Source organism: Drosophila busckii, chromosome 3L, assembly GCF_011750605.1.
Source record: "Drosophila busckii strain San Diego stock center, stock number 13000-0081.31 chromosome 3L, ASM1175060v1, whole genome shotgun sequence".
Classification (NCBI taxonomy): domain Eukaryota; kingdom Metazoa; phylum Arthropoda; class Insecta; order Diptera; family Drosophilidae; genus Drosophila; species Drosophila busckii.
Genome location: NC_046606.1, coordinates 19687507 through 19708565, shown reverse-complemented (window position 1 = coordinate 19708565; position 21059 = coordinate 19687507). Strand labels below are relative to the sequence as shown.

The 21059-nt window shown below is 41.2% G+C and overlaps 6 protein-coding genes across 10 annotated transcripts; 3 read left to right on the top strand and 3 right to left on the bottom strand.

The window, feature by feature from the left end:
- Positions 1-1236: 1236 nt before the first annotated feature.
- Positions 1237-2825, bottom strand: LOC108599072 (mpv17-like protein). Of its 4 annotated transcripts, none has more exons than XM_017985855.2 (5): positions 2765-2823; positions 2549-2705; positions 2389-2480; positions 1668-1780; positions 1237-1606 (listed from the first exon to the last, which is right to left on the bottom strand). In XM_017985855.2, the coding sequence occupies exons 2-5, from the start codon at positions 2678-2680 to the stop codon at positions 1344-1346; spliced, it is 600 nt and encodes a 199-aa protein (XP_017841344.1). In that variant the 5' UTR covers positions 2681-2705; positions 2765-2823; the 3' UTR covers positions 1237-1343. The 4 variants fall into 4 exon arrangements, with proteins under 4 accessions (XP_017841344.1, XP_017841345.1, XP_017841347.1 ...); XM_017985858.1 differs by lacking the exon at positions 1237-1606 and adding an exon at positions 1984-2101 and having other exon boundaries at positions 1691-1780; positions 2765-2825; XM_017985859.1 differs by lacking the exon at positions 1237-1606 and adding an exon at positions 1984-2098 and having other exon boundaries at positions 1691-1780; positions 2765-2825.
- A 1034-nt stretch (positions 2826-3859) lies between these two features.
- On the top strand, positions 3860-5222 carry LOC108599075 (transcription factor SPT20 homolog). The gene is made up of 2 exons (XM_017985863.2): positions 3860-4534; positions 4589-5222. Exons 1-2 carry the CDS (start codon positions 4032-4034, stop codon positions 5118-5120), a joined length of 1035 nt encoding a protein of 344 aa, XP_017841352.1. The 5' UTR covers positions 3860-4031; the 3' UTR covers positions 5121-5222.
- Positions 5223-5469: 247 nt separating this feature from the next.
- On the top strand, positions 5470-10144 carry LOC108600638 (importin-4). Its single transcript, XM_017988330.1, has 8 exons — positions 5470-5700; positions 6091-6263; positions 6323-7041; positions 7098-7504; positions 7875-7984; positions 8041-9175; positions 9235-9452; positions 9515-10144. Exons 1-8 carry the CDS (start codon positions 5635-5637, stop codon positions 9939-9941), a joined length of 3255 nt encoding a protein of 1084 aa, XP_017843819.1. The 5' UTR covers positions 5470-5634; the 3' UTR covers positions 9942-10144.
- A 5-nt stretch (positions 10145-10149) lies between these two features.
- LOC108600639 (ADP-ribose pyrophosphatase, mitochondrial) lies at positions 10150-11186 on the bottom strand. Its single transcript, XM_017988331.2, has 2 exons — positions 10640-11186; positions 10150-10580 (listed from the first exon to the last, which is right to left on the bottom strand). The coding sequence occupies exons 1-2, from the start codon at positions 11158-11160 to the stop codon at positions 10169-10171; spliced, it is 933 nt and encodes a 310-aa protein (XP_017843820.1). The 5' UTR covers positions 11161-11186; the 3' UTR covers positions 10150-10168.
- Positions 11187-11532: 346 nt separating this feature from the next.
- Positions 11533-12470, bottom strand: LOC108598977 (proteasome subunit beta type-1). The gene is made up of 2 exons (XM_017985751.2): positions 12301-12470; positions 11533-12242 (listed from the first exon to the last, which is right to left on the bottom strand). Exons 1-2 carry the CDS (start codon positions 12387-12389, stop codon positions 11624-11626), a joined length of 708 nt encoding a protein of 235 aa, XP_017841240.1. The 5' UTR covers positions 12390-12470; the 3' UTR covers positions 11533-11623.
- A 513-nt stretch (positions 12471-12983) lies between these two features.
- Positions 12984-19256, top strand: LOC108600747 (ack-related non-receptor tyrosine kinase). Of its 2 annotated transcripts, XM_017988498.2 has the most exons (4): positions 12984-13280; positions 13670-13842; positions 15154-16291; positions 16783-19256. In XM_017988498.2, the coding sequence occupies exons 3-4, from the start codon at positions 15162-15164 to the stop codon at positions 18851-18853; spliced, it is 3201 nt and encodes a 1066-aa protein (XP_017843987.1). In that variant the 5' UTR covers positions 12984-13280; positions 13670-13842; positions 15154-15161; the 3' UTR covers positions 18854-19256. The 2 variants fall into 2 exon arrangements, with proteins under 2 accessions (XP_017843987.1, XP_017843988.1); XM_017988499.2 differs by lacking the exons at positions 12984-13280; positions 13670-13842 and having other exon boundaries at positions 15095-16291.
- Positions 19257-21059: the final 1803 nt, after the last annotated feature.

Here is a 21059-nt window from a genome sequence, read left to right as displayed (position 1 = left end):
CGTACTTAATATAACTGAAAACTGTATATAATATTTGAAAATCTTATCGCAACAGAAAGCTCAGTCAAAGATACTTAGAACTATATCCGAGGCACCGTGGTACGTTCGAGCCGAAAACATACAGAAAGACCTCAATATTGAACCAGTCAAAGATCTAATATCTGAACACAAGGGAAATGCTACAGCAAGCATTTTTCGCTCCCTAATCCCCTCACCCGATGGCTAGCAAGGTTGTGCAGCCGCTCCCGTTTCCGTCGTTACGACCTACCAACCAGCGATAGAATCTAGGAACGTGCAATCCTAAAACAGTTGAAAAGAACTTGTAGATAATGCTTAGTTATAAGATTTGTATACCTATTGTTAGTCTCAATTTAAGAGAAGAATCAATAAAAGCAGTAAAGTTAAAAAAAAAGTACCGCAACATTACGTATACGCAAGATACTTAATATTGAGAGGGTCTCAAGACCAATGATAAAAAATTAGCATGAATAACAATAATAATTAAAAAAAAAAAAAAAATTAAAATTAAAAAAAAAATTAATTTAAGAATTAAAATTAATTCAAATTAATTAATTTATCACGTTAATTTTGTGCCGAACGCATTATAATAAATTATTACTTTTTTAATTTTCATATATTTGCTTAGTTTATTTAATTTTGAATATATGAAAAGCTTCATACGTACATATAAACCGTTAGATTTCATAAAAATTTAATAGATTGAGCCTTCCAGTATTTATAATTTTTTTAACTTTTCCGTTAGGTGTGTAACGTGCTGATTTTCACCTCACTTTCCGAACATTCAAACGTATAATCAAATCATCAAATATCAACAAACTATGGTAAGTACCATCTCTAAGACATTTTTACGACTAGAGTTCGCCTTGCTAGCTTACTTACTTTAGCTCTAAGATAAATGTACATATGTACATATGAGCATATGAATGTATGTGAATGTATATATTAGAGTATAATAGTTGCCATTTCTCAGAGCTGATGTTTTTGTTTGGGTAACAAATATTGATGAAATATTTACGCACACACGCACACAATTAAACGCGTTTATTCACGCAGTCAACATACGCACACACATGCATTCAGACAACACATGTATATACATACATACGTAAGTAGTAATTGATGGGTTTCCTTTTATAACAACATCAATCATACGCACTGTTGTGCCCCACATTTTGCGCTCAGGTTAAACAATACACATGTTTCTATATACAGATGTATATTTGGAATGTATTTATTTTGCAAAGCATCTTTGCACTGTATCAAATATATATTCACATACTTATGTATGTCCTTTAAATATGATAAGTTACTAACTAATTTAATCACGCTTTGACATTGTCTGTGGAAGTTTCTCTTGCTGTTGTTGCGGGCTCTGTGGACAGACTCTGCCGCTTTATCCAGCACAATATGTTGACCCAGATCATGCCACAGACGCCCATATAAATAATACGAAAACGTGGCGCTACAAATAGAAAATTCAAGGCCTGAGCGGGAAGCCAAAATCCACAGGAACGTATAAAGGTAGGCACAAATTTTTCGCGTAGTTCCAAAAATATATCATCGGAGCCCTCCATAAGCGACATACCTGCCATGAAGTAAAAAAATATTTATTAAATAAGAAAAAATAAAAGAAATTAAAAGCTTACCCGCATAAAAAAGTGTCAGACAATAAGGCGTCAGTATAAACTGATCCAACACTAATTTCTTAGCAATGGTAAGCTTTAGTGTACCAGGAAATGTACGATCTAACCATTTGTACCTATGAAAAATAATAATATGTTAATAACAAGACATTTCTTACATATTTTAACATTAATAAATGCAACGACAAGCAAAATGCATAGGTGTTATCTACAGTGTAGTGTAACTTTGTATGAATCTGATTGTTTCTCCGTGTATGTGTGTTTTACCGGCTTTGCGGCCTGTGTGGATTGTGTGTCAAACTTGAAATCCAACACTTACATTATCACTGACATTATATTAATTGCTTATCGTGCACAATATGCCTCATTTAATAGTGCGTAGCGTGCTTGGTATGGAGCTTATGATACAAAAGCTCCGCTTGCTCTTGCCTGTGCTGCTAAAGAGAGGAAAAAATCTGTGTATGAAGTAAGAGAAGCGTGTGTGTGTGTGTGTGTGTGTGTGATATCGTACACGTGCTATGCATGGAGCTTTTGTGAAATAGTAAACAAATTGATAACGAACCAAAAGCAGCGAGTGAAAGAGAGATAAAATAAAAACATGCGACATTGACAATTGAATGAAAGTCAGCGTGAGTGCGTATGTGTGTGTGTGTGTGTGTATCAATTAAGATACAATGCATGTGTGTTAGTTTAGTGCTGTATATGCATAGACGTCCAGACGAACCAAGCGTAGAGTGTTGGAGCATAGATGGCAGTGCCCATTACAGCATATCGTCCTACAGTTGCATAATCAATATCCTCGCGCTTCGCTGCTGGCTACAAGACACATAAATCTAATTAAGAAATCCGTGGGAAACAGAACGCACATACAACACTTTACTCACCGGGAGCCAACGCTTGGAGATATATTGCTGTGAGAACTCAGCACCCACATATAGACTGCCATAGATGACGCTGTTGGTCACAAATGGATGGCGTTGGAAAACGCTGCGAGCGCCAGCAATTAGTCGCGACATCGTTTACCCGCAAATAACACTACGTCTGATTTTGATTTATAAGCATTGTATATCTGATTTAAAAACAGTTTCAATTGCACTCACCCAACAACAAATGCGACCAACAGCCAGCAGCGCCAAAGTTTCACTGCGACCATATTAAAAAATTGGGACGGTCAGCTGTTTTGTTGGAGAGCACGCACGCCAAAGAGCAAGAGAATAAGAGAGAAGCTTGCAGAGCTTCCACCACCAAACGGCTTATAAGCTTTGTGATAAATGCGCGCTAGACAGTTTTTGAAAAACATATTATCAACAAGCTATGCAAGTTAATTGTAGATTATAATTAGTTAGATTTACTTAAGTTCTCTTGAGATATTTTATCAATTTTAAGTTAAAAAACAGTTTGTCTATATAATAAAAGAGAGAAAGAGCTGCAATATTATCTCTTAACACTATGTATATTAGTGAAGGCTTTACTTATCAATAAGCGAGTATTCTGAGATAAGATTTAATAAATTGTTTTATTGGGTTCATTATATTGGGAAACTAATAACCATGCCGGAAGACTCCAATAAAAGTTGTACAATTAATATAGTCAAAGCTTCACATTGACAAAAAGTACTTGATAAAGCGAATAATATTTATATGCATTAGAAGTTTTCTGATTTTTGTAAGTGTCCACTTTTTCTTTTATTTTATAAATTGCCTTTTTGAATATTTTGTCCTTTGAACTAACTTGTAAGCGGTACAATATTTTTTCTACGCCAACAAGAAAGTTTCTCAAGTAGCAAAGCCAGCTGTTTATTGTTTTATTTTATTTTTTGCTTACAAACTCAAAGGGTTTACTTTAGTCTCTTCTAGTAAGTTTCACTTTGACATTACCCCAATCAGTGCATGCCTCATGCCACAATCTTCACCGCAATCAAGAAAACACTTTGAGTTTTTAGTATAAAAATGCAATAAGTGTACTAGCTTCGAGTCCTTGAGTACTTCTTGCTAATGGCAATTCACGCACGACTAACAAACAGAGCGTCAGACAGAGGCCCGAAAGCAGTGTGGATGCCACCGCGTGTAACTTTGATTGAGTGTGTGGCAAAGGCAAGGTGAGGTGCTAAAAACTGAAACCAATTTAAAAAGTTGGTAAGAACATATGGAGAGAAGAGACTTTACAGAGACAGCATGCATAAAGTATGAGTTAACAAGGCAGGCGACGACGAGAGTCAAAGCTGATAAGGCTTGCAACACAACACAACAACAAACAGAGGCAAACAAAGCGAATAAACTTGCCACACACCACGAAAACAGCAACTTGCCACACACCACGAAAACAGCAACTACAACACAACAGTTGCACACATTGACAAAGCCAAGCATGAACTTCAGTGCGTTAGTGCGTACCGTAAGCAATAGTCTGAAAATTGGTGTGGGCTCCAAGAAGCAACTAGAGCCGCTTACGCCCGAGAGCTTCTCAACCTCACCCACATCCACAAGCACATTGCCAACTTGCAGCAGTCGCAACGGCTCGACCGAGGTTAAGAACCTCACTCTACCACGACATCCTTACAAGAAAACGGTAGAGCAAATTCTACAAAAGGTTAGCGAACTAGAGCATACACTCTACGAGGATCAGCAGCAGGAGTTTAAGCTGCGCATGGCTTTAGAACGGCAAACGGAGCGCGTGCATGATCTCAACTTCTCGCTGGACACGGAGAAACAACGTAATGCACGTTTGGTGCAATTGCTGCGTGGCATGGACAGTGGGTCCTCGGATGAAAATGAGGAGCACGAGGCACAACAGCAAATGTTGTGTGGCACGCGATTTCAGTCCAGGAGCGAACTTTACGAATCGATAAGTCCATTGTTAATGCAACAGCGGTAAATATGTGTAGACCATAAATATTGTGTAATTTAAAATTTTTACTCTTGCAGTTACGATGAACTCTGCGTTACGCATCGCCAAACCAATCGTCAGCTGGCGAAAAAGGACAAAGCCATTAAACTGCTCAGGTGTGATCTGGAGGAGCTTAATGGAAAATATGATCATTTATATGATGATTATCGGAATGAGCAGCAACGCTTACAATCCCTCTGTACTCGTTATATGCAAATGCAGCAAAAAAAGAAGCAACAGATTTGTTTACTCAAAGAAACAATTAGTTTTGCCTGTGATTGCTTTTTAAACGCACAGCTGGCCATTGATAGCTCAGAGCGCGGCGTGGAAATTGATAAAACTGTTTTAGCAAAGTTTCATATAAATTTTGAGTTTTTCATGAACTCTTTACGTAATTGCTGCTGTGCGCGCAGATTGCGAGAGTTGCAACAGCTCCAACAAAAACAACAACAACAGAAGCAGCCTGAGCAGAACCAAGATATCCAACAGAAAAATGCGTATCAGGAGCAACACCAACAAGGACAACAGATGTCACACAAGCGGCGAAATCGCAAAAGTCACAAACATTAAAAATGTTTTTAATTTCCAAAATTTGGTTTGGTTATTTGAAATCTTGTATAACACGTGGTTGTTATCATAATATTAAACATTAAAAGCTTAACTTGCAAACAAGACACCTGCATTTATTAATTTTGGGATACAACGAGGATAATGCAATGGGCATTTGATAAAATTCAAAACTTCCCGCAAAATAACCTATCGAAAGTCAACGAGCTATCGAAAAATTCATGCTGGACAGTTAGCATAATCGATATGAATTATTTTATTTTTATTTTGAATAATTTAACAACTAGTAAGATTGTTGATATAAGCTTGTAATATTACATCAAAACAGTTTTTCATTTTATCTTCGCATCTGTCACATATTCGATAATACACTCCACACATAAATATTGTAGCCCTATTAGCTGCAAAACGTGGTAATCCACATTGTGCAGCCCTGGTCCGGCGGCATATTCGCAAACGACCCCGACGTTCCTTGATTTTTGCGTGTGGCTGACAAAACCATTTGAGCGGAATAAAAATGGAGCCAGTGCTGGAGCAGATTATTGTTGGATTATTGTGCACTGACACTGATCGTATTCGTCAGGTAAATAAGCTACTTATTGCAAACAGAAATAATTTTGTGTATGTGTGACAACGGCGACGCCTTTTTTGGGCGCCTTTTTCGCAAGTCGTCTTCATTTGTTGCCCCATCGCCATTTGTAATTCGCGAAATTCATCGTTATAACGTTATATGTACATATGTTTGTGAATATCAGTGACTATTGCTAAAAAGCGCACAATTAAATACAGACATGTACATACATACATATATAACTTAGATGGGAATTAGCATGTGCACATTCCGATGCTTTATATGTTGTATGTATAGGTACATATGCTTGTATGTATTTGTCTAATTCGCAAGCACGTTGTCTGTAAACACATACATATACAGATTTGACGGTTATTTTATTAATTAATATTCTGTTGCCAGGCCACAAATGAGCTCAACAAGGCACATGAAAATCCAGAGACGCTGCCAGCGCTCTGTAGGATTGTTGTCTCACAGCGTGAGACACAAGTGCGACAATTTGCTGCAGTGCTGCTTAACAAGCGGCTGCAAAAGCTACGCAACTGGCAAATGGTGCCAGCTGAGCAAAAGGAGAGGTGAGTAGTCCATTATAAATCAAGTCTTAACAATTTGTTAACCAACTGATCTCACGCAGTATCAAGAATGGCATGCTGCAAGCTCTAATAGCCGAACAGGAGAAGTCGGTAAAGAACGCAATTGCACAACTCATTGGATCGCTGGTGCGACATGAAGAGGAGAAGAAGGACTCATGGCTGGCCGAGCTTTTGAAATTCATCTACGGGCTTTGCAGCTCAGAAGACGAAAAGGAGAGCGAGCAAGGCTCTTCGATATTTGCCACGCTTACTGATGCGGCACCTGATCAGTTTGTCAATCACATGGAGTCCATTTGCAAATTGTTTGCCAATGTGCTGGTAACAGCCGAGCGCAAAGGCAACCTAACCTCACACACTGTGGTAAATCTAGCCATGGGCATGAGCTATCTAATGCCGTTTGTTACCGGTCATGCAAATGCAGAGCATACTGTGCTTCAAGCACTGCCACTTGTCATACAAACGGTTTATGCATTCGCTCAAAAAGGCGACGAGCATGAATTTTGCACTGTTTTTGATGTCATTGATAGCATTGCCGAGTATGCGCCCAAGTTGTTGAACAACAATGTGAAAGTTCTAATGGAATTCTGTTTGGCAACTGCTAGCAATAAGCAAATTGATGATGCCATACGTGTACAGGTTGTCACCTTTATTGGACGCATTGTGAAAATTAAGAAGAAGGTGATTGTGAAGCAGAAGCTGCTGGACCCCATACTCAACGTCATCTTTGAGATGATGTGCTGTGAGACCGACATGGATGATGGTTAGTAAGAGCGTCTTCCGTTGAGATTATTTCAATTAATTTTAATATCTTTGCAGAAGATGATCTGTTTGGTGGTGAGAGTAATAACAGTCCTGTGACCGCGGCTACGCAAACACTAGATTTGCTTGCTATTAATATGTCGCCGGAGAAGCTCATTCCGCCTCTGCTGCAGCTACTTGAGCCCGCATTACAGAATCCAGATCCGCTGCGTCGTCGTGCGGCTTTCTTTTGCATTGCTGTTATTGCCGAAGGTTGTTCGGAAGCTATATGCAACAAGTATCTACAGATTATGTTGAACATCATCAAGAGCGGTATTGCTGATAACGAGCCCATGGTGCGCATTGCCGGCTTCTTTGCTCTCGGCCAGTTCTCGGAGCACTTGCAGCCAGAGATATCAAAGTTTGCACCACAGATTTTGCCAGTACTTTTTGAATTCCTGCACCAGTTGGTCGTCGAGCTAAAGGTAAGCCTATCCAGGGAAATATATTCTCTATTCCATATAGCTTATCTTTTGTATATTTATGTTATTTATAAAACCTCAAGTTTATTGTCCCCTAATATTTCTTATATTCATTTCTTCTACTCATACTCAGGTAGTCGTTTTCTGCTCTTAGTAAGTTTATTTTTAATTAGATAGATGATTAAAACATATTTTGGGACACATATACATTGCGATTGAATCACACTACAAGCGAACTACAAGAAAACTAATAGAGTTCTTGTACAGGAATCCCCAAAAATAGTTGGTGGATTAGTTATTAAATCTTCGGAAATTGAATCTACGATGAATACTTAGTTGTTTATTACTAAAACTTTTTTTGTAACTTTTTCAGATGGGTCACCCGGAGCCGAAGCATACCGATCGTATGTTCTATGCACTAGAAACCTATTGCCAGAATCTCGAGGAGAATATTGTGCCTCATTTGCCACTTTTATTGGAAAGGTGGGAAATAAATCGAATCTATGCCGAGCAGGTCTTATAAATATTATTTGTTGCAGGCTCTTTGAAACTTTGGATCCACAATACTCGCCTAGTTTGCGCGTTCTGGCACTTTCTACCATCTCATCGGCAGCACTGGCTGCTAAAGAGCACTTGATGCCATATTTTCCCAAGATTGTGTCTATACTACAAAACTATCTGGTGAAGGAATGTCCCGAGGAAATCAAGGAGCTTCGCAATGAGGCAATCGATACTCTGGCTTCGATCACACGTGTTGTTGGAAAGGATAACTTTATACCTCTTGCAAATGATACAATGTCATATTGCCTTATGATGCTAGAGGAGGGTCCCGATGATCCAGACTTCAGACGCTCAATTTACAATCTACTGGGCGCTCTGTCGATTGTGGCTAACGAGGACATGTCGACCGTGTTCCCAAAGATTATGGATCGCATTATAGAGTCCGTCATCTCCACGGAGGATATTCTTCCTGTTGTCAAAGACACAACTACACGCGATTTGTTGTTGGAAGAGGCCAGTGGCGATCAGGACATCGATCTGGAAAACACAGACGACGAGGATGATGATGAGGATGCGTACCAAGTGGAGAATGATTACATGTACGAAAAGGAGGAGGCAGTTCTCATACTTAAGGAGTTTGCCAATAACACGGGCAGAGCCTTTGCACCCTATTTGCAGACGGCTTTCGAGAACGTGTACAAGGTGGTAGAGCATCCACAGGATTGCATACGCAAGGCTGCAGTTGAGACGCTCTGCGCTTTTGTAATTGCTCTGCACAAAATGGGCGATGGTGATGGCGTCAAGCGTGCCTGCCTTATTGTTATGCCCAAGTTTGCGCAAATTATGCGAGGTGATGAGGAGCAGGGCGTGGTCATACATCTCGTCGATGTGCTGGGCGAAGTGTTCAATGAGGTAAAGCAACCAGCTGTGCCCACACAGGAGATTGCGAATCAAATTTTTGAATGCATAAAGGATATTCTTAACAATAAAATGGCTTGTCAGTTCAATGAGCCGTCTGGTGGTGGTGATGAAGAGGATGTTGACGACAGTGAATACGACGAATTGCTCATTGAAAATGCCGGTAATATGCTGCCACAATTTGGCAGAGCGCTTACACCTGAAACTTTCTCGATGTACTTTGGACGTCTCTATCAGTTCTACCTAAGTAAACTGGTAAGTTTTGACCCTTCTCGTTTCCTTTCACCAGAGCTAAACTTCTCTTATTTTTGCAGCACAAGGCCAAAAAATCAGACATGCCAGATCAACGCACATTTGCTTATGGAGCTCTTGCTGATTCATTCCAGTCGCTGGGGAATTATATTGTCACCTACTTTGACACCTTGTGCCCAGTATTTATAGCCGGCGTAACAGATCCGGAGCCAAAAGCTCGTCAAAACTGTTATTATGGATTGGGAGAGCTAGTTTTCTTTGCGGAGGAGAAGTCATTTGAGTGAGTTGGGAAACGTTTTATGTATTTGAGCTTTGAATCTAACTCAAAAGTTCTCCTTGTAGATCCTTCCAAGCCATACTGCAAGCTCTTTCGGCTGCCATTGCGTCGGAGACAAATCCTCCTGCGCTGGATAATATTTGCGGAGCTGTAGCACGCTTGATTGTCACCAATCATAATATGGTGCCATTGCCACAGGTGTTGCCTGTTTTACTGGCACATTTACCGCTACGCGAAGACATGGATGAAAACGATATGTTGAACAGGGCATTCCGCGTACTGTATATGCAGTCGCGTCCATCTATCGTGGACCATATTGAACAGATTCTGGCCATCACTTTGGACATGCTGTACAAGAAACAGATGCCCGATGATGAGAGCACAGCTAGTGCGATTGCTTTTGCCAAGGAGATTCGCGAACAATATGCTGACAAGTTTAACAACGTGGCCAATTCAAATCCCGAGGTCTTCAACTTTGTTCAGACTCTGTAAGACTGGATGACAGTAAATCACATAGTAATCATTATCAACATTAATTTATAGAATATCAAGTCGTGGAGCAGCTTCAAAATATAAATGAATTATGCACTAACAAGCCTTTTTATTATTTCCAATACTTAATAGCAAACAATTTACAAAGTTTATGTTAATGTCAAATCTGTGAAAATATGAATAATAAACGAACGAAAAACTAATTGCTCCAGTCCTGTATTATTCAACTACCAATGTGCATCTTGCTTAATAACTACTTCCTTAACAATATCGACATGATTAGCATGTAATTTCAGTCTCGCATCTATATCTGTCCAACGCACATTTGTGGCATCATCACCAGCCTCCAGCTGCAGCTGTCCAACTTTGGTACCGTTCTCATCGTGAAAATTCAATGCTGTCGTTTCCATCCACGCATTGTCGGTATTACGGAAGTCATCCACGTAACCATTGTATATGTGTTCGCCGTGCTGAAAGAACTGTTCGACCATGTTGCCCTTGTCGGAGAAATTTAGCGCCTCTTCGGTAAACTCGCGCTTGAGCGTCACGCTCACATTCTCCCCGGGATCCACCATGCCACCGGGAATCGCCCAAAGCTTATTGTCCGAGCGCTGTATGACAACCATCTGTAGTATTTTTCTGTAAGTCCATAAACAAAATTAGGATTGTCTTGAGCTGAATATTGTTTTGCAACTTACTTGCCACTGATTGAGCTACTGACAACTTTGCCATTTTCATCCCGTTTCCAGCGCGTTACTATGGGATCTGCTGCATGATTAGGGCCCCACCTGCCCAGTAACCCACGCCCACGCAGCCCAGTGCGCCCAATGGGGTTTTGTGGCAGTCCATCTTTGATTTGATAATCACCATGAAATGAAACACGATTTACTTGTCCATCATTATGGTTCCACTGCGGTGGAGCCCCATCACTTGGCAGTGGAGTATCTGCCCAGCTCTGGCCACCTATGTGCGGCGCTGTGTAGAAAGGCGGGGCATACTCTGCATAATTCTCTGCCCAAAAGACGAACTCATCTGGCACGGGGAAGCGCTGGACGTTGCTGCGTGGATATACACTGTTGCGGCATATGATATGCCGAAAGATTCCCGGCTTCACAAGCATCGCAAATATGCCTACAGTAAAAGACAGACAAAGAATCCGGAGAGCTGATGTAAACAATGCTTTAATCATTGGAGCCAAAATGCAGTAGATGTGAAACATCACTATTGCCGATTTCGCTAATTTATAGCTAGATATAGCTTGCTAGTACTGCTCGATTGCCAGAAATACTGCCTTACTTAAAAATGTACCAAAAAACTGTATAGAATAATTACTCATTTGATTATCAAAATTAATGTGTACTATTGTTTTTTGAATTGCGTGATCATCAAGAATTTAATTTATTTGAGTTGTACTCTAACAGATTTTTTTAAATTTTATTTGACAAAAAAAATTGGCAGCACTGTCAAGAAGTCAACAAATATTAAGCGTTGCAAAATTTCAAAATTAAGTTATTTAGCAAAATCTCTTAACATTTATTTTTGCGCATTCCAAAACTTATATTATATTGAATGCAAATCACCGTACGAAAAGTTACTTTTCAAATTATCTTCAAGATGTTTTTATTATTAAGTTATAAATTTAAATCAAATATGTTTTCAAATCCTCCCTTGATCTTAGCATTTTAATCCTTGCGTAATTGCAGAGTTTTTTCTTCAATGCCATCCTTAGTGATAACGTTAATCAGCACAGAGTCCCCAGTGTATATATCACGTTCGGCTGCTGAGATGAAAGTATCTGAAGCGACAGCCACGGCACGCTCCTTAGTGAGCTTCGGCAGCTGATCTGCAGGCAAATTCTGGTTCTTATAGCCAATCTGGTTGTCCAGCACGGGCTGCAGTAAAGCGCCGGCAGTGCCACCTGCGCGGTACGTAGCACGCTCGCAATGACCTATTGGATCGTAAGAATAAACACAGCCCTTGCCATCCTTGTCTAAACCGGCTAAGATGTTAGACACATAATAAGGAAAGAAGCGCCGGTTGTACATTACAATGGACAGCATTTGCGCAACAGCATCAGTCGACATGGTTTTCAAGTGAGTGTGCTCGTACATCTGCATACGCAGCTTCACCAAGCTGGTAAGCGAGAGGGTATCGCACCAGCATCCCGTGGAGCCTAACACCGTGTTGGGCGACATTTTGAACAGTTTGCTCTGTTCGCGAGAGTGAATGCTGTAGCCACTGCTCAGTCGTGTATCTGCGGCAATAACAACAAAGTCATCACCTGCGATGGCCACGATTGAACTACAATCCAAGCAAAGTTGTCATGTACGATTTTAAACATTTTTTTATTATCACTTACCCGCCATTAGACTCGTATGGCGAAAAGTCAACGTGCTGCACACCGGGAACCTTGTAGTCGGGAAACTGTTCAACGCCAAGACTATTCATGTTTATTTGCAACTTAATTTTTAATTTATTTGATGAAACAACCAAAATGATTTGCAAGTTTTTCTTTCGTCGCGTTGTGCTGACAGCTATCGATAAATAAAGCGAAAAATAATCATCGATTGCCAGCTAAAAGCAGAGATGCTACTTGTTAAAAATTGTTTATTGTTTTTCAAAATGAACAGCATTTTTATTAGATATGTCTCAAAATACTTGATATCAACTTACAAACTTTAGCTTTTCGTTGACGCTTTGCGCACCAAAAACATATAGCTCGTAATTTGCACAATCATCAAATGGAAATTGAAATAGAGTCTCTGAACTGCCTGTGTGAATTAAAATCGTAGTGCCTTATCAATATATTGGGTAAAAAATTATATAAGCCGGTTTTATGTGTACCGGCTTTTTTTTTGAAAATAGCGGAAAAAGCTACTTTTTTTTAAATCCAGAACTCCCGCTTTTTGCAGAAGCTAAAAGATTTGACGAGAAATAAGCTAAGTTGGCATGGCTTCTCGATATTTAGCTCACATTTCTCGATAACGCCCAGTGCTGGAAGATGCAGCTCGGTTCACAACAAACGAACAAAGTTAATTAAACAGTAAAAAACACAATATCGTTGTAAACTGCTGCTGTGCTGTGCTGCTTGTAAACGTGACTTGATTAGAAGCTTGGCTTTTCACACTGCGCCTTAAAAACAAGAAAAGAAGCTGTGTTTCGTGTATTTTTTTATTTTAAACCATAAACGCTGTGACTCGGCGCGCAATTTCCACGAAAAACGTTAATTTTTTGTTTAATTTATGCGAAATTGCGCAAAGCAGACGTGAGGAAAATGTAACAAACTAAGCAGAGTCACGCACAAACTGTAGCAACCAAAACGACAAAAGCAAAAACAGGGTAAAAAAAACTTGAAAAAATTTGTGCAAAAAACTGTGACGACAAGAGCAGTGCAAATCGGGCAGGGGAGGCATTGTAATTGTGTTTGTTTGTTTTTATATGGGAAGCAATGCACAAAAGTACTTGCTACTAAATTATTATAAAGAGGCCTCCTGTGCCCGCCACTCATCATTATTATTATTATGATGGTGGCTAATTTCCATATGCGTCGTTTGAGACCAGCTGCTCTTGTAAATAAACCCATACATACGCAGACAAACACGCACAGCTGCACATACACACGCACATTGTGACAATGCCTTTGCGTCCTTCACCTTGCGCCTGCTGCTCTGTCTTCGTTGTCTGAACTGTGTATTGAGTTTCAATTTCATCTTCACAACCTGTTCCAGCAAAAAGACAGGAAGTTTTGCAAAGTGCAGCAGCCGATAGCAAAACTAACAACAACTCAAACAATAACGACAACGGAAGCGCCAACGCTTCGCTGAGCGACTTGACTGTAACTTTATTCGGCCAGCGGCGGCTGCAGCTGTTCCCAAAATCTAAGCAACTGAAGCTCGTTTTGGTAAGTCAACTGGGAATTGCGACAACTGTTAGAATAATCTGTAGCAGCTTGTGTTTGTGGTGGTTGCACGCAGAAATAAGATATGATTTGTTGCAATTGCCGATTTGAAAAGGGGAAAGGGGCGTTGTTGTCACGTATCCGCCGTACAATTGCTAATTGAGAGCATTACTTTCCGCTTGAGCAATTGCTCAATAGTCTATGTCCGCTAAACGTAGGCTTCAAATTTTACAAGTCAACCTGATTCAAGCGCTAAGAATACAAATTGATTAATTCATTGTAATCAAGGTTCAATCGCCTGCCCTCTACTCTTTACCTGGCATTTCTCAATTCGCGCTCTCCGCGCGTTTTGAATTATCTGACATGTGCTAACATTAACTTAAGCACGCGTTATTGCAGCTGCGTTCTCTTAATCAGCAAATCATCATAGTATTATATACTATGCTCAATTTAAAAGTTCTCTCTATTTCTCTCTCTCCCGCACCCACACTACCAGACTCACACACTGCGTGTCCGACTTGCACTGCGAACTGCGACTGCGACTGCGACTTATCATCGCAGTAAGCGTCAACGTCGCTGTCACCTTTGCATCTGACGTAATGCACAACAGTGGGTGCTGATAATTCGCAGCAGCGACGTAACAGAAATATTAATTAGCTTGTTTTAAACATTTTTTTTCTTGTGATAATAAGAAACTGCAGCCAATGAGCGCAATAAAAAATATTCTGTCAATTCAATCAAGTTTGACTTGAAATTAAACTTAAAGCGATTACAACTACAGTATATATCGGTTAGATGCTAATAAAACTGCCGACTTAAGCTATCAAGAATGTATGAATCCATTTCAAATTCACTTTTTGTTTTTACGTATGCGTCATAGAGTCAATATATCCACTGCATATTCTCTGTCTCTCTTTCCCTCTTTTTAAAAGATATACAAATATTAACAAATATTTTATGTATGTATACAAATGCCATGTAACGCAACTAACGTTAACAGGCATACAAACAACAAATGCTTGAGGTCTGTGAACGTGTGGGAAGTCCCCAGCCCAGCGACATTTAAAATATTTAAAAATTTAGTTTGTTGAGGAACTCAAATAAAAAGTATTTGCTTTGTTAGTAGTTGCAATTGCATTTCGCTTATTAACAGGCACAACCACTTACAAAACTGTCAAATTAAATTTGAAAACTTTATTTGTATTTTTAGACATTTTTATAAAATTGTATGCATATAATTTGATCAACAAATTGGGGAATTGGACTAAATATTGAATAAACTAAATTACTTATTTTATTTTAACACTATTCTAGGCCTTGCAATGGGAACACCCGGTGGGACAGATGGCAGCCTCAATATGACCGCTTGGTTGGAGGATTTGTTGCGAGAAGTGCAGCTGGAGCAGTTTCTGGAGCGCATACGGGATGATCTCCAGGTAACGCGCTTGGCGCACTTTGACTACGTGCTGCCCGATGATCTGGAGCGCTGCGGGCTGGGCAAGCCGGCCATTAGACGTTTGATGGAGGCCGTGCGCAAGAAGAAAGCACATCAGTGGCGAAAGAATATACTCTCGAAGCTGATCGGTGGCGGCAAGCAGCCGTCATCCAAGAAGCAACAACAGCAGCAGCAACAACAGCCACTACCAGGAGCGCTAACCTGCCTGATTCACGAGAAAGATATAACGCTGGGATTGAAGCTGGGCGACGGTTCCTTTGGCGTGGTGCGTCGCGGCGAATGGAGCGCATCGCCGGCTGGTAAAGTGCTCCCGGTTGCCGTCAAGGTGCTCAAGTCGGATAATCTCACACAGCCGGGCATTATTGATGATTTCTTTCGTGAGGTGCAAGCGATGCACGCATTGGATCACTCAAACCTAGTGCGTCTCTATGGAGTGGTGCTGTCACAGCCCATGATGATGATAACGGAGTTGGCAGAGCGTGGTTCGCTGCTGGATACGCTGCGCAAACAATGCCGACATACATCACTGACCCACATCTGGAACTGGTCCGTGCAGATTGTGACGGGCATGGCGTATTTGGAGCAGAAGCGCTTCCTTCATCGTGATCTTGCCTGTCGTAATGTGCTGCTGGCCGCTGGCAACAAGATTAAGATTGGTGACTTTGGACTAATGCGTGCGTTGCCCCAGGAGGACGACTGCTATGTAATGTCCGAGCACAAGAAGGTTCCGTTCCCCTGGTGTGCGCCTGAGTCACTGCGCTTTCGCCAGTTCTCACACGCCTCGGACACCTGGATGTTTGGGGTTACACTCTGGGAGATGTTCAGTTTTGGCGAGGATCCGTGGGTAGGACTCAACGGCTCCCAGATACTGCGTAAGATTGATCGCGAGGGTGAGCGTCTCCACCAACCAGATGCCTGTCCGCCGGATGTCTACGCCATGATGCTCCAATGCTGGGACAAAACTCCCGCCGAGAGACCGACCTTTGCGGCGCTGAAGTGAGTGCATTTAATTGATTCGAATTTTGTTTAGAATTTTGTTACAATTTAAATAAGTGATATGTGACGTGATTCATTTAATTGATTTACAAGAATCTTTTAGTACATTTCGTTTAATCTCCTGATTGATTCGTCATTGGAACTCAACTTTAAATTCACTGATCTTAAATCCACCCAAATGGATTATGTAGCAAATTTTTTTTGCATCCATCGAAGTGGTTATAAAACATCGAAATGTTTATAAAAACATTTTTTATTAATGGTTCGATAGTTTCTGAATATATTTCAGTAAACTACTTTATTTTTGAGTCTTTACATTTGAAAAGACTTAAATTTTATTAAAATATTTTGCATCAGCAGAATAAATTGTTAATCGATTCATTAAAAAACTGTTTTCTTAAATCGCAAAATCTTTTTAAATCCCTGATAGTCAATTTATTTTGGAAATAATTTATAAATAATGTTTACTTACTTTTACGTTCTATTCGCAGAGAGTACCTGGCTAGTATGTCGCCGCCGGTAATGCGAGCCTCTCGCAGTTATCACGACTCAAAGGGTCTGCAAATCGAGCTGGGAGACACAATAGCTATAATCGATGGCCGCTCGGAGCTGAAGCTGATCAAGGGACAAAACCAACGCACCTATGACATTGGCGTCTTTCCACGCACATTGCTGGAGCAGCGTCGCCTGGGCGAAGTTCAAATGCGCAGCAATCCCGCACATGGTTCGCCTTTTGGTTTTTGCTGGGGTGGAGGTGGTGGTGGCGCCACTGCTGCGGCCATAGCGCAAGAGGAGCGACAGCGGAAATGCACCTCGCTGACTCCTCAGCTATCACAGAGTCATGCCAAGGAGCGCAAGTCTATCTCCAGCAAGCAGTTCGCCTACAACAAACTGGTCAACGATGTGGGCAGTCTGCAGCGACGCAATGCGGTTAAGCAGAAGGGCGCTGCGGGTCCGCAACGACCGCCGCCTCCCCAGCAGCAGCATCAGCAAGAGGGCATACTCATAGACATTTCGCCGGAGATGCGGCCAACAGCGGGAGCAGCAGTTGGCGATAGCGCCTCGCTGCAGCTTGATAGCTCGTTTTGTCTGCTGGATGCACCTATTGATGTGCCAACATTCAACGATGCGCCAGCCTCGGGTCCCAGCACACCAACCTATTACAACGAGCAGGGGCAATTTGAGTTTGAGAATACTTCCCCGGCACGTCCGCAGCCGCCGCCCTATCAAATGCCGCCTACGTACTCCAACACAGTTGAGTTTGCCCAACAACAGCAGCAGCAGCAACAGTTGGTTCCAGTGCAGCAACGGGATCCATTTGATACCAGTGCCCTGGAGTCTAGCAATGGCGCTCTCATGCTGTATTCAAATGTGGCTGCTGCGTCTGCCACGCCCGTTTACACTGCAACTGCACGCAAGAGTCTCTTTGGTGCTGGCGGCGATGGCCAGAGCAATGGACATGCCAACAAGGAGAATATTCCAGCGCTTGAGTCCGCTGCCATGCACCACAACCTCAGCAGTCTATCTCAAGGTGTACCACCGCCACAACAACAACAGCAAACCGAGAGTGTGCTGCTGGACAAGTCCTTTATAGCCGAGCTGGAGAAGGACATGTACAGTAGCAGTAACAAAGCCCAGGAGGACTACCAGCGTAATTCTGCCCAGATGTATGCCAATGCTAACAAGGAAACGGTGCATAAGCAAAATCTAACGCCGCTTAAGAATGCTGCCGGCAGCAGCGGTAATCTCTCGCTACATGCCAGTCCCACGTCCAATGGTAGCCACGGATCGCCGGCTGCAAAGCAAAATAATGTCGATGTAGCAGCTGAAGGCACTGCCAGCAGCACACAGAGCCTCGTGAATCGCATTTGGTATGAGCGTGTGGCCGCCACGCCCTCTACTTATTATGCGCCTCCCGTGCAGTCAGAGCAACTGTATCAAAACCAGAACCAGGCGCAGCAGGTAGAAGCGAACCACTCTTTTGTGGCCATATCCAATCGGGTGGTTGCACCTAGAAGCAGCGTCTATACTTCAGCTGCCTCCCTCTATGGGACCACGGGTGAGCGCTATGATGCTGTGGCTGCCAGCACAGCTGGATCCACCTACTACGGTCAAGTGCCCAATAATGGCGCTGCCGGTGTTATATACGATGAAGTTACACTAGACGATTATTTACGCCCGCATCGACCTGCGCCGCTGGCACCGCCACCGCTCTCTGCGCAGCAGATTCAACGTCGCCTGGATAAGATGCGCCAGCAACAGCAACAGCAGCTCGAGGGTGCACATCAACTGTATGCTCCTGTGCCAGCGGAAGCTCATCGCGAGCAGGAAAAACTTCAGCAGCTACTGCTCGAGTTGGGCAGCACTGCATTGGAACAGGATGTGCGCAATGCACTACGTGCCGCCAGCGGCGATGTGCAGTTGGCGCTGCGTCACTATAAGATCGACCAGCTGACTCGCTTGGGACTAGCTGGGCGGCCGCAATGTGAACAGGCGCTGCATGCCAGCAATTGGAGCCTAGACATGGCCGCGGAGCTCCTGCTTCAGACGTCGGCGAGCTAGAAATGAATTCAATTAATTCGAACTTTATTTACATAGTTGAAGTACTCATTAGTATTGAAGCGGCAGCCGCTGGGCGTCGTGCTTTTAGTTGTTAGACTCAGTTTTTTTAACCGATGTTTTTATGTCTCGAATCTTTGCAAAATACTCGGCGCTTATGCATAGGATATCAGTATCAGCAATGTCCAATAACTGTAATACTATATACTTATTACAACATATATACTAATTTTTAGTATAGGCAATTATTCGAAATGAACTTTTCATTGTTACTGCATTCACTGTGCATATATAATTTGAAATGAACGAAATGTTTACATTCGAAACTGCAAAACTCACAAATGCATACATTATCAATTAATACAAATATGTCAATGTATGCCGCGGTTTAGTTATTAAATCTATAAATTATATATGTAATTGTTACGAAATCGATAATTGTTTTTATTACTTTATCTTGGCTAATGGACAGCATGAAATTCGTATATTTACGGTTTGAAAAGTCGCGGTACTACAAAATACTCTGGCAACCATGGCAAATACCAACACACTGTCATCCTGCATGCAAAAGAGCAAATTGGGATGTAGATAATAGAGATAATGTAGTTAACTGTATCCAAAATATATGTGTGCATTTATAATAGTAAAATGGTGTGTGATTTGTATCACGTTCGAGATAATGAAAAATAACCAGTGTGTGGGCATATAGTATAATCGAATGAAGTTTCCGATATATGTAAAATCCCCACGACTAGGTTTTATCCGCAGAATTTCTGGACAAAAAAAAGCTAAATTGTGGATAAAACATTGAATAAGGCTAGGCTTAGGGCTAAAATTATACACAAAAGAAGGAGCTGACAATGAAAGTGGTTACATATTTTTTCGCGATCGTTTTATGAGCGGCTAGTTTTACTTGTATACTACTACCCATACATACCGTACAAATGTATGAAACTTGGAGCGACGGTTAAATAGCAATGCTTATCCATAGAGACTTAGAATATTTTTAAAATAATTGCTCTAAGTTTAGTACAAAGTATATTAGTGGTAAGGGACTTTCGGCAAAAATGTAACAATATATCTTTTTTGGCAAAAATATAACGATACAACTGTCAAAAGAACAGAGACAAACGGAAAATGTTTATTCAGGCAGATGGCAAAGATTACGAGGAACAAACTGTTTAAACTTTGTGAAATGCGACAAATATTACCGTTATTTTTCAATTAGTTGGAAACCCAATCTGACGCGAAAATATATAATTTGTCCGCACTGCCACCGACAAGGCAATGCCGTTTCAAATAACGCTCGATCTAGCTACAAAACGGCTAGATAAGAGCAATGTTCGGACAATTGAATATCGAACCTCTCGCTCGCACTGCTCGATAAGCTAAAATTGGGTTCCAACGATAAGTTAAAATCGAATTAGCACGATAAGTTGAAATCGAGTCGCCGAAGGTAAAGCACGTACATAGCGCTTCGTTTCGTTACATTGGAGAAAAAAAACAAAATTTTATGTGTTCGTGTGTGTATGTGAAACTGTCGCTTAAATTATGACGCATTCTGAGTGCAAGCGCATATATGTGCAATAAATTATTGTGCAACATTTTAGCAGCGGCAAAGTTAACATAACAAATTTGAATTTGCAAAAAGAAAATATAAACTAAATTGTAAGAGAGCAGCAGAGTGCGTGCAGTTTCGATGCACTTTCTGTATATACACATGTGTGCGTGTATTCATGTGCGTGTGCCAAATTATGTAAAATCAACAATGAAATATGCCTACTGTTGAGTGATTTGCAATTGAGTGGTTGTTGGCCTCAGTATGAAATGAAAATAAAAACTGAAAATAAAAACACACTTAATGGGCGCGCGTATAATTTTATAAATACACTAATGTGCATGTACATACATATGTATGTGTGTATATATCGACAGCCATTAACAAATGATTACTTATAAATTCCAATTGTCTGACTCGCGCTCTAAAAAATACAAAATGCAGCATCTTGCGCTCTCTCAATAGCGAGAGAGGCTGGTGTCTAACTTTTCCCTTGCAATGATACCAAATACCAGTGCACAAAAAGTTTTCATTACATTAGCAGGCAGCAGCAGCAGCGACGTCGACGTCAACGTCAGCAGCCGGTTACATTTGTTGTTTCTCTCTCTGCATACGTTCCCATTACAAAAAATTCCTTTCCCAAATCCCAAT